This window comes from Heteronotia binoei, chromosome 1 (genome assembly GCF_032191835.1).
Source record: "Heteronotia binoei isolate CCM8104 ecotype False Entrance Well chromosome 1, APGP_CSIRO_Hbin_v1, whole genome shotgun sequence".
Lineage (NCBI taxonomy): Eukaryota > Metazoa > Chordata > Lepidosauria > Squamata > Gekkonidae > Heteronotia > Heteronotia binoei.
Genome location: NC_083223.1, coordinates 267,576,497 through 267,588,893, shown reverse-complemented (window position 1 = coordinate 267,588,893; position 12,397 = coordinate 267,576,497). Strand labels below are relative to the sequence as shown.

The 12,397-nt window shown below is 49.6% G+C and overlaps 1 protein-coding gene across 1 annotated transcript in view; it reads left to right on the top strand.

Moving 5' to 3' along the window:
* The window catches only part of TDRD10 (tudor domain containing 10), a 66,748-nt gene that overhangs the window by 37,131 nt on the left and 17,220 nt on the right, over positions 1-12,397 (top strand). The window contains exons 7-8 of the mRNA XM_060255450.1: positions 2,841-2,919; positions 3,537-3,684. Coding sequence (XP_060111433.1) covers positions 2,841-2,919; positions 3,537-3,684 — 227 coding nt within the window. The remainder of the gene's footprint in view (positions 1-2,840; positions 2,920-3,536; positions 3,685-12,397) is intronic.

Genomic DNA, 12,397 nt, shown 5'->3' with positions numbered 1-12,397 from the left:
TCATAATACCCCTGTATAAATCGATGGTGCGGTCTCATTTTGAGTACTGTGTGCAGTTCTGGTCGTCACACCTCAGAAAGGATATTATAGCATAGGAGAAAGTCCAGAGAAGGGCAACTAGAATGATTAAAGGGCTGGAGCACTTTCCCTATGAAGAAAGGTTGAAACTCTTGGGACTCTTTAGCTTGGAGAAACGTCGACTGCGGGGTGACATGATAGAGGTTTACAAGATAATGCATGGGATGGAGAAAGTAGAGAAAGAAGTACTTTTCTCCCTTTCTCACAATACAAGAACTCGTGGGCATTCGATGAAATTGCTGAGCAGACAGGTTAAAACGGATAAAAGGAAGTACTTCTTCACCCAAAGGGTGATTAACATGTGGAATTCACTGCCACAGGAGGTGGTGGTGGCCACAAGTATAGCCACCTTCAAGAAGGGTTTAGATAAATATATGGAGCACAGGTCCATCAGTGGCTATTAGCCACAGTGTATGTGTGTATATAAAATTTTTTTCCACTGTGTGACACAGAGTGTTGGACTTGATGGGCCGTTGGCCTGATCCAACATGGCTTCTCTTATGTTCTTATGTTCTTAGATGGGTAAGAGGGAGGGAGAGATGGAAAGAAAGCAACGTTAACTTTAAATGCATTCTCCAAGCTGCTGGCTGGCTGGTGTAGCTTGGAGAAGTGATTTAAAGAGAGAGATTCCTTCTCCAAGGTGGCCAACAGGTCAGTGGGGGCATCAAGAGCCACAAACTATGTGGGAAAGAGCCACAAATGGCTCCCGAGCCATGGTTTGTCCACCCCTGCTCTAAGCTAAGTTAGTGTGAGCCAACTCGCAGTTTTTTAGCCTCTAGCTCACACATTTTTGTCTCAGCTCAGGAAGGATGGCCGCAGAGCAAACTAATTTATGCAGTAGCTCGCAACTTGAATGCCAGCAGCTCACCAAGTAGATTGTTTTGCTCACAAGGTCACCCAGCTTAGAGGGAGCATGGCCCACACCCACCTGAATCATTTGAAAATGGAGCCCATTTTGTTTTTCAGGGGCGGGAGCAGGGATTCTCTGCCTGGCAGGAAGGGGATGGCATCTGCTTCCCCTTTTTTCTAAGAGTGGGAGCTCCACAGAAGTTGCCGTGGCCTGCAGTCGCTTTGCTTCCAGGTCACCGTAGGGCACAAGCCAGAAAATGCACTGGTAGGTAGGAATGAGCACGAACCACGTTTTTGCAGTTCGGTTTGTGGCCGAACCACGAACTGATACGTCAGTTTGTGAACTGAACTGATAACGTGTCGCTTCGTGAACCCTGCTTTCTGCTCCCTGCCACCTTTTTTCTGCTTGTAGCCGCTTTGGGTAAGGCACAGAAATGACTTTCTAAGGTTTAAATGGCTTGGAGCCATTTAAACTCCTGCTTTCTGCTCCTGCCAGTCAGCTACACTTTGTGAAGAGCAGAAAGCAGCGAGCGATTATGGATATGCGCTCTCCCTGTTACCAGTTCCTAGGCGAAAGGCATGACTTTCTGCCCTTGTGGCAGGCCTGTAGCCATAGAGGACCCCGGGAACATGGCCCCCAACCCCCCTTGGACTTTTATGGCCCTTCTGTTCCCTGGTCCATGCTTTATCTGTGCCGCTTTGGTGGCCCCCACTTCGCGGGCGCCTCCCCTCCCTCCCTCCCAACTCACCAACGCGGTGAAGAGCGGGCTTCAGGGGCTCTTTCAAGATGCCACCCCGGCACTGCCAGTCACATGACCAGTGGGAAAAGTCGCTCCAAGGCCGGCAGTTCGTGCGCTGGCCTTCTGCCGTGCTCAGCAAGTTCAGCAGTGGCCGCGCCAGCGCTGAGCTTGCTGAGTGTGCCGGAAAGCTGGCGTAGGAACTGCTGGCCTCAGAGTGGTTTTTCCCGCCGGTCATGTGACCGACGGGGGGCATCTTGAAAGAGCCCCTGAAGCCCACTCTTCGCTGTTTCACCGCATTGGTGAGTTGGGAGAGAGGGGGAGGTGCCGTGCAGAGGGGGGCGGGGCCACCAGAACAGCATGAAGATTGGGGCCAGATTGGGGGCCACCACAGGGGGGGCCCTCCGTCCAAAAGTTTTTTCCCGTGGGCCCCCCCATCTGGAATTTTCTGGCTATGGGCCAGGCTTGCGGCTTCCCTCCGTCTGAATTCTGGTTTAAGAATACTAGATTTAGATGTATCATGATAAATTGAGAATTCCACTACGTTTTGTTGTGTTTTGTAATTACATAATATTTGATTATAAAAAAAGTTTTGTTTAAAATATCTACATGCATATATACCGCCAGCGAGTAGAAGAGCTGAAGAGATAGAAGAAGGGAGAAAAACTTTTACTAATAGTTTAGCGGTTAAGCGTGTGGACTCTTATCTGGGAGAACGGGGTTTGATTCCCCACTCCTCCACTTGCACCTGCTGGCATGGCCTCAGGTCAGCTATAGCTCTGGCAGAGGTTGCCCTTGAAAGGGCAGCTGCTGTGAGAGCCCTCTCAGCCCCACCCACCTCACGGGGTGTCTGTTGTGGGGGAGGAAGGGAAAGGAGATTGTGAGCCGCTTTGAGACTCTGTCCTTGAAAGGGCAGCTGCTGTGAGAGCCCTCTCAGCCCCACCCACCTCACAGGGTGTCTGTTGTCGGGGAGAAAGATAAAGGAAATTGTGAGCCGCTCTGAGACTCTGATTCAGAGAGAAGGGCGGGGGATAAATCTGCAGTCTTCTTGGATCTTTTCATCTCTGTGCTCTCCTCTCTGGACAGAAAGGTTGTGTTTTGGCTTTCACCGCTAACAGCGGCCAATAGATCCACTTGCTAAGCAGATGTTGTTTTAGCCCTTCCGTCTTCCCGCAGACCTCGTTCCAAACCCCAGCGTCCAGTCTGTGCCACCCTCAACGAAGAAGAACATTTATGCGATTCCTGTAGAAATGAGGTAAGCAAAAAAAAGGAGCATATGTTGGCCAGTCATGGTGGCAGCATTCAGATGTTCCAAAACAGGCTATAAGAGGATTGTTCAGATGTCCCCAAAAGAGGCGTGTGGTGTCATGATTAGAATGTTGGACTAGGATCCAGGAGACCCTTGGCTGAGAGCCTATTTGGTGTAGCGGTTAAGAGCAGCGGACTCTAATCTGGAGAACCGAGGCTGATTCCCCACTCCTCCTCCACATGCAGCCGGCTGGGTGACCTTGAGTCATTCACCGCTCCCTCAGAGCTCTCTCCGCGCCACCTGCCTCAGAGGGTGTCTGTCACAGGGAGAGGAAGGGAAGGAGAGCATAAGTCTCTCTGAGACTCTTAAGTGGAGGGTGGAGTAGAGGCCCATGACTCCATGAAAAGCCATGTGCAGAATGGGAAGAACAAAGAGCGCAGAGAGAGAGAAGGGGTCAGAGGGCAGCTCTCAGGTTAAGACAAAGAGAGGCATCCCATTCAATGAGATAACACTTCTACTCCCTTAGAGTGATATAGGTCAGTTTGGCCCGTGTCACTTCCAAAGCTCATTTGTGTGCGGGGGCAGCCTCAGTTGTTCTTCGCTCTGCCTGGGCTGCTTTCCAGATCTTCCTCCTTGGTGCTGATGCTGCGGGACTGCTTCAAGGACCTGGGTTGGCTGCTCACCATTTCCCGGACCTGCGGAGAAGCGGCGCTCCTGGTGACTGACACAGTGCCACAGACTCCGTTCTTCTGGGCAATTCACCTTACCGAGGTTGGTGGTGGGCAGGGGGTGTGATTGGCGTCCAACCTGTTCTCCCCCCTCCCAACTGCTTCATTTTCCCTATTCCTGCTAGAGTTTGCGTTCCTTCAAGGCACGGGACGGCAAAGCTCAGCGGGCAGCTTTATCTTCGCACCATCGGCAACTGCAGTCCACTGTAGGGACATACGCTTATATAGAGGTCAAAATAGAAGCAAACATGAATGGCAGAGGTCATCAGGCCATAGATCATAGAGCAGGTGTCTCAAACGTGCGGTCCAAGGGCCAGATCAGGCCCCCGGAAGGCTCCTGTCAGGTCCCAGAGCAACTCACTGCCCTCTGCTTCCTTCTCCCTCTCTCTTGCTTCCTTCTGCCTCACAGCTTGCTTTGCCAGGCTTGCTCGATTGCACAGGAGCTACAGAGCAAAGCCTCTATTTTCTCCATTGGCTGACCAGCACGTGAAGCAGCTTATGTACAAAAGCTCGCATTGCCCAGCCATTTCATGTTTCCCCCTGGGTCTTAGGCTCCAAGCACTGGCCGTGAGATTTCTGTAATGAGTGTCAATAAAGTAAAAGTAGGTTGGCAACTTACGCGCACCTGAACAGCTTATTACAGCACAGACATTACAGCACATTACGCCACAGACATTACAGCTTGTTACAGCACAGTTGTCTCTAGATTTTGATGCAATAACTCGGAGCAAGAGGTGTCATTTATCAGAGACCGTTAAATAAAATATTGCAAGAGTGCTCATCTTTTAAGTAGGTTTTATTTTAAGTTTTAAAAAAAAGCATCTTTAATTGTGTTTGTGCTCTTTATAAAGTTTATATCTCCGCTTCCTAGCATTACAGTTTATGACGCACATGGCCCGGCCCGACAAGTTCTCATTTATGTCAGATCCGGCCTCTGGTTTAAAGGCCTGTCAAATCAGGATCTGAAACCACACTTGGATTCATTGACCTCAATTAGTCTTAGCCAGGCCTTGAATTCAGCAGGAGCTCACAGGAGCACAGATCCTGAACCTTTCTGAGGATTCCCCCTCCTTCTCCCCACCAACCTTGTGCATTGAATAGGAGGTGCAGCTGCATAACAATCCCTGGATTAGGAGAGGGACGGTGGCTCAGTGGTAGAGCATCTGCTTGAGAAGCAGAAGGTCCCAGGTTCAATCCCCGGCATCTCCAAAAAAGGGTCCAGGCAAATAGGTGTGAAAAACCTCAGCTTGAGACCCTGGAGAGCCGCTGCCAGTCTGAGAAGACAATACTGACTTTGATGGACCCAGGGTCTGATTCAGTAGAAGGCAGCTTCATATGTTCATATGAGAGCAGGCAGCCAATCAGCCACCAGGAGCTTTACCACACCCCTAGCAGCCCTCATTAACCTGTGGAGATGTCCGTGCCACCTTTTCTCCACTTCTTATGTGATTTTGGGTGGCTTGCTGGCCTTTTGACTGGGGGGGGGGACCCAGGAGAGCCCCAGGTGAGTGAGGCCTGCTTGGGCCGGCTGGATAAGAACATAAGAGAAGCCATGTTGGATCAGGCCAACGGTCCATCAAGTCCAACACTCTGTGTCACACAGTGGCAAAAAATTTTATATACACACATACACTGTGGCTAATAGCCACCGATGGACCTGTGCTCCATATTTCTATCTAAACCCCTATTGAAGGTGGCCATACTTGTGGCCGCCACCACCTCCTGTAGCAGTGAATTCCTTTGGGTGAAGAAGTACTTCCTTTTATCCGTTTTAACCTGTCTGCTCAGCAATTTCATCGAATGCCCACGAGTTCTTGTATTGTGAGAAAGGGAGAAAAGTACTTCTTTCTCTACTTTCTCCATCCCATGAATTATCTTGTAAACCTCTATCATGTCACCCCGCAGTCTACGTTTCTCCAAGCTAAAGAGTCCCAAGTGTTTCAACCTTTCTTCATAGGGAAAGTGTTCCAGCCCTTTAATCATTCTAGTTGCCCTTCTCTGGACCTTCTCCAATGCTATAATATCCTTTTTGAGGTGCGGCGACCAGAACTGCACACAGTACTCCAAATGAGACCGCACCATCGATTTATACAGGGTCATTATGATACTGGCTGATTTGTTTTCAATTCCCTTCCTAATAACTCCCAGCATGGCGTTGGCCTTTTTTATTGCAAACGCACACTGTCTTGACATTTTCAGTGAGTTATCTACCACGACCCCAAGATCTCTCTCTTGGTCAGTCTCTGCCAGTTCACACCCCATCAACTTGTATTTGTAGCTGGGATTCTTGGCCCCAATGTGCATTACTTTGCACTTGGCCGCATTGAACCGCATCTGCCACGTTGACGCCCACTCACCCAGCCTCAACAGATCCCTTTGGAGTTCCTCACAATCCTCTCTGGTTCTCACCACCCTGAACAATTTAGTGTCATCCGCAAACTTGGCCACTTCACTGCTCACTCCCAACTCTAAATCATTTATGAACAAGTTAAAGAGCATGGGACCCAGTACCGAGCCCTGCGGCACCCCACTGCTTACCGTCCTCCACTGCGAAGACTGCCCATTTATACTCACTCTCTGCTTCCTATTACTCAGCCAGTTTTTCATCCACAAGAGGACCTGTCCTTTTACTCCATGACTCTCAAGCTTTCTAAGGAGCCTTTGATGAGGAACTTTATCAAAAGCTTTCTGGAAGTCAAGGTAAACAACATCTATCGGGTCTCCTTTGTCCACATGTTTGTTCACCCCCTCAAAGAAATGTAACAGGTTAGTGAGGCAAGATCTTCCCTTGCAGAACCCATGCTGAGTCTTCCTCAATAACCCGTGTTCATCAATGTGCCTACTCATTCTGTCCTTGATAATGGTTTCTACCAACTTTCCCGGTATTGAAGTCAGACTGACTGGCCTGTAATTTCCCGGGTCTCCTCTGGAACCTTTTTTAAAGATGGGGGTGACATTTGCTACCTTCCAGTCCTCAGGAACGGAGGCAGATTTCAATGAAAGATTACAGATTTTTGTTAGAAGATCCACAAGTTCAACTTTGAGATCTTCTTCGTGGTCTCTGTGCAGTCCCACACATGGGTTTTCCCGTCAGGACGAACCCTAACTCGGAGATTTTAAAAGCTAGCCTAGGCGTTATTTTTGGCGCGCACTCCCTTTCGCTCTGGGGAGCAGGCATCCACTGCGCATGCCTGGAGCGAGAGGGAGGCGCCCCACCCACTCAGTTTCTTTCCAACCGCCGCCCGGGATAGTCTTACCTCGCTGCGCTCCTCGTTTACCTCAAACGTCTAGCCTCCGTTTTTCTTCACTTTTCCTCTTCATTCTATTTCCCTCGCTATTTTTTCTTATATTCTTATACTCTCTAAAAAAAAAAAAAAAAAAGCATAAATATCTTCCCCGCTTTTACCTCAGACCTCCCTTCCCCCACCCCCACCCCGGGCGTATGGAAGGAAGAGACAGTAAAATAACCTTTAAAAGGTGTTCGCGTTGTAGGGCGAAAATCCCTACCTCAGACGGACATTCGCTTTGCCTATTCTGCTTGGGAGAAACCCATAAAGTGGACGCCTGTGCGCATTGCCTTCAATTCGGCAAACAGGCGCGCAAAAACAGAGCCGCTAGACTAAGAAGCCATCTTATGGAGTCTGTGCTTCACCCTGAAATGTCTCAATCTTCTTCTGTGAGTAAGTCGCCTCCCCTCCTGACTCCCCAAGGAGACGGCGCACGGTCGGCAGCTTCAGTGGCCATTGTTCCCAGCAAGCATAAGCCCGGCGATGCCGCGAAAGTCGGCGACGGCGCGAGAACGTCAGAGCTAACGGCCGCGTCTACTAAAACGAAAAGTGGGAAGCACACTAAGAAGCACAAGCACTCCGATCCGAAGGGCCAGAAGGATTCGAGGAAACCTACCGATCCGAAGGACCCGAAAAAATCTACCGACCCGAAGGACTCGAGAAAACCTACCGACTCGAACAAATCTTCGGAACAACAAACAGCCCACGAGCCTGACAGACAATGTGAGCCCTCCACACCTGGAACCGATACCCAGGAAGTGACCACTCCGATTACGGAATCACCGCATCAACAGACGGAAGAGGTTATTCCGATTCCGTCCCGATCCCCTTCTCTACAAGGATCCATACCAGACCCTCCGCTGGAGAAGATCCGAGACCCGTTGCAGTGGACTCAACAGCACATCAACCCTAGATCGTTTCGCGATATGTCGAATCCCATCCAATACAGACATGACGCTTACAGGTACTTTGATACCCATCGGTTCCCAGCCAGGTCTCCCAGCATCGAGAGACATCGGTACCATCGTACGCGTTTCCCGGAGAGATCCCCTAGTAGGGGGAGGGACCGCTATCGCTACAACCCGAGGTCTCGGTCTCCATCTATGTCCCCGAGACGACGCCACTACGCTTCGAGGTCTCCATCAATGGATTCCCATGCTTGTTGCGGCTACCACCATTCTCGGTACCGTACCGATTACCACAGGAACCAATCCAAGGAAGTGACTCCTGTCCAACGGAGTAAGCAACTAACAAAACAGCCATCTCCGACTCCTTCCACTTCGACTTCTAAGCTTAAAGGCACGAGTCCAACCAGACCTAAAAGCACGACTCCAACCAGACCGGACCCACCAGCACCCGAACCTGACTCGGATGCCGAATCCGACGCACAATCATCGGACTCGATACAATCGATGTCCCCTGGATCCCCTGCCTCGGATATCGCCAAGCCCGCGGATTTGTCACCTTCCGAAGGGGCAAAGACATACTTGGACTTGATTGCCAACATGGCCTCTGCACTTAACGTTACCCTCACCTCAGATGCACCCAAGGTAACAGACGTGGTACACGACTTGGTGCACTCAGATTTACCTGCTGGGTCCTTTCTGCCGATGTTACCGGTACACCTAGAGGCCATCAAAGAAGCTTGGGACAACCCAGCATCTATTCCCCCGACTTCAAAACGAATTGAATCTCTTTACAGGATCCAAGCAATGGAGTCGAAATTTCTATTTAGCCATCCAGCCCCGAACTCTCTGATAGTTCATTCTTCTTCTAAATCGAAACAGACTCGTCACCCTGTACCTCCTGAGAAGGAAGGCAGGAAATTAGACACCCTGGGAAGGAAAATGTATTCAATTTCTACGGCAAATGCCAAAATCAACAATTATTTAGCATACTTCGCCGCGTATACCCACAATATCTCCTCCCAACTAAATACGCTCGTCTCTGCCCTACCTGAACCTTCCCAGAAACAAGCCTGCAAGCTGCTACAGGAGCTCAACAGGGTTTCAAAGCAACAGATAAATACTATCCGCCACTCTGTGGGGTGCACTTCAAAGGCGATGGCTGCCTCAATTGCCCTAAGACGACACGCTTGGCTTCGGTCCTCTTCGTTGCAGCCTGATCTTAAGTTTAAAATCGAAGACCTTCCCTTCGACGGCCAAGGTCTCTTTAATGCAACGACAGACGATATATTGACCACCGTGGACGACAGCCGCAAACGAGCAAAAAGGCTCGGAGTAGCGCAACAACAACAACAGCAGAGCTATAAGCCCAGACCATGGAAACCAACGCCGTTTAAACGTTCCAGATCTCCTCGACAATCTGAATACTGGAAACGTAAGGCTCCTCCTTCGAAGCAATCTTTTAACCAGAGACAGCAGAGACCACAACCACCTAAAAAGGCTGCGTCTTCATCAAAGCAGTCTCTTTGACTTCCTACCTTTACCAGTTCAACACATTTCCAGACTTCTTCCATTTCACGAGAACTGGCAACAAATAACCACGGACAAATGGGTTTTAAACATCATTTTGAGAGGCTACTCGATAGAGTTTCAAACACCACCAACAAAACATCATTTTGTCTCAACTCCACCATCCCCTTCCCTTCAGGAAGAAATAGACATCTTAACTGCCAAAGCGGCTATAGAGCCTGTCCCAGACCAGTACCATCGGACCGGATTTTATTCCCGGTACTTTCTAGTTCCCAAAAGGGATGGGGGACAGCGTCCGATTCTGGATCTAAGAGCCCTAAACAAATTCATCCGTCACAGAAAATTCAGAATGATCACCTTACAATCGATTCTGCCCTTAATCCCCCGAAACTCTTGGATGGCACTGGTAGATTTACAGGACGCATACTTCCACCTGACAATACACCAATGCCACAGAAAGTTTCTGCGTTTCGCCGTGGGCAACAACCACTACCAGTTCCGAGCCCTACCCTTCGGACTCTCCACAGCACCACGGACATTCACGAAATGTATGGCGGTAATTGCGGCATACCTCAGACAACGCGGAATTGCAACCTACCCATACATAGACGATTGGCTCCTCGTGGGAGCTTCAAAGGCACAGTTGATGAAGGACATTTCTATGACACTTGCGCTCTTAGCAGAACTGGGCCTCCAGGTCAATCATCAAAAGTCACACCTGACCCCAACTCAAGACATCCATTTTATAGGGGCTCGCTTGTGCACCACGGACCACAAGGCATACCTTCCTGTAGACAGGATATCTTCCATTCAGACACTGGCCACACAAATAATACAACAACCCAAACAAACGGCCTTCAGCATTCAGCGCATGTTAGGACTTATGGCAGCGACGACTGCAGTTTTAACACACGCGAGACTACGCATGCGAACCCTGCAAATCTGGTTCGTCCGTGCGTTTCGGCCCCAACGCCAGTCTCAAAGAACCATCCTCACTGTTCCAAACCACATCCTCCCCTCACTCGAATGGTGGACAGTACGAGCTCACCTGCTTGCAGGAATGCCATTTTTAAGGCCAAGCCCATCAGCAGTAGTTACAACAGATGCCTCGAGGTGGGGCTGGGGAGCCCATCTCGACATACTCACTGTCCAGGGGCAATGGACACCGTACGAACAGTCGCTCCACATCAATTGTTTAGAGCTTCTAGCTGTTCACAGAGCTTTAAAATCGTTTCTCCCATCTCTTCAAGGCCGGCATGTACAAATTGCCTCAGACAATGTGGCGACAGTTTTTTATATAAACAGGCAAGGAGGGACTGCTTCCACCCGTCTTTGCAAAAGAGCAATGCACCTTTGGCACTGGAGTATTGCTCACCAGATCCATCTCACTGCGGTACATCTTCCTGGCGTCCAGAATGCTCAAGCGGACAGGCTGAGCAGATATCTCATCAACGACCACGAGTGGTCCCTCCACAGGTCATATCTTCTGCCAGTATTCCGGAAATTCGGAACCCCCTCAATAGATGCGTTTGCTGCACCAGACAATGCACAGTGTGCTATCTTTTTTATGAGAGGTCCGCCCTCACAACAGTCTGCAGGGGATGCCTTCATACAGACATGGACCGGTCCACTACACTTCCTCTTCCCACCCTTCCCACTGATAACACGATGCATACAGAAAATTCAACTAGACAACACAGATTGCATTTTAGTGACGCCATGGTGGCCACGCCAACCATGGTTCACAACCCTCCTCTTTCTGTCGAAAAATACTTACCATCACTTTCCTCCAGCACAGAACCTCCTGTCTCAGCAGAACGGCAGGGTTCTCCATCACGACCCGAACAGGCTTCGCTTAACGGCTTGGAGGATATGTTCTCAGACTTTCCTGAAGGAGTAAGACATGTTCTCTTAAATGCGAGGAAACCATCAACGAGAAAGTCATACTCCATGAAATGGAAAAGATTTTCCATCTATGCTACCAAGCATAACTTCAGACCTTTATCGGCTTCCATACCTCAAATCTTGGCATATACACTGCATTTGTCAGAAAAGGGCCTTACGTACTCATCTTTAAAGGTGCACTTTGCAGCAATCTCAGCTTTTCACCCGCATGTACAGGGTCGGACTGTCTTTTCACACCCTGCTGCGAAAGCCTTCTTAAAAGGAATCTTACATTTGCACCCACCATTGCGGCAAATGTATCCTAGCTGGAGTTTATCGCTAGTGCTAAGCCAACTAGTAAAACCGCCTTTCGAACCTATGGCTACGATACCGCTTCACCTTCTCTCATGGAAAACGGCACTATTAGTCGCACTCACCTCTGCTAAGAGAGCAAGTGATATTTGTGCGTTCAGAGCAGACTCACCTTACACCATTTTTCACCACGATAGGGTGGTGTTGCGGCCAGACCCTGCCTTCTTACCCAAGGTAGTTTCCGCATTTCATTTACACAGAATCACAACCTTACCTGCCTTTTTCCAACGTCCTACGGACAAGGGGCAAGAAGCTCTACACTGTCTAGATGTTAGAAGAGCACTCGCTTACTATATAGATAGAACAGCATCGTTCCGTACGGACTCCAGACTTTTTGTGGCCTACGGCCGCCTTAATAAGGGCAAAAAGATATCTACACAGAGACTGTCAAAATGGTTGGTTGCTGCTATAGAGCTGTGCTACAAACTCGCAAAGCAACCAGTCCCATCTGCCATACGAGCTCATTCCACAAGAGCTTTGTCAACGTCATCTGCCCTTGCCAGGGGTGTATCCATGGAGGACATTTGCGCCGCTGCCGCCTGGTCTTCCCCTTCGACCTTCGCCACGCACTACGCTTTGGACGTTCATGCTAGGCGAGATGCATCCTTCGGACAGGCAGTGCTCCGCTCCATCTTTGACTAAGGAGGCGGTCTCGGCTTGGTGAGTAATTGCTTGCCTTATAGCCTGTTATGTGCTGACTGTGTTGCACTAACCTTTGTGTTATTCTTTTCTCCAACTCTAGTGCCAGCACCCACCACCTTGCAGGTCAGCTTATCAG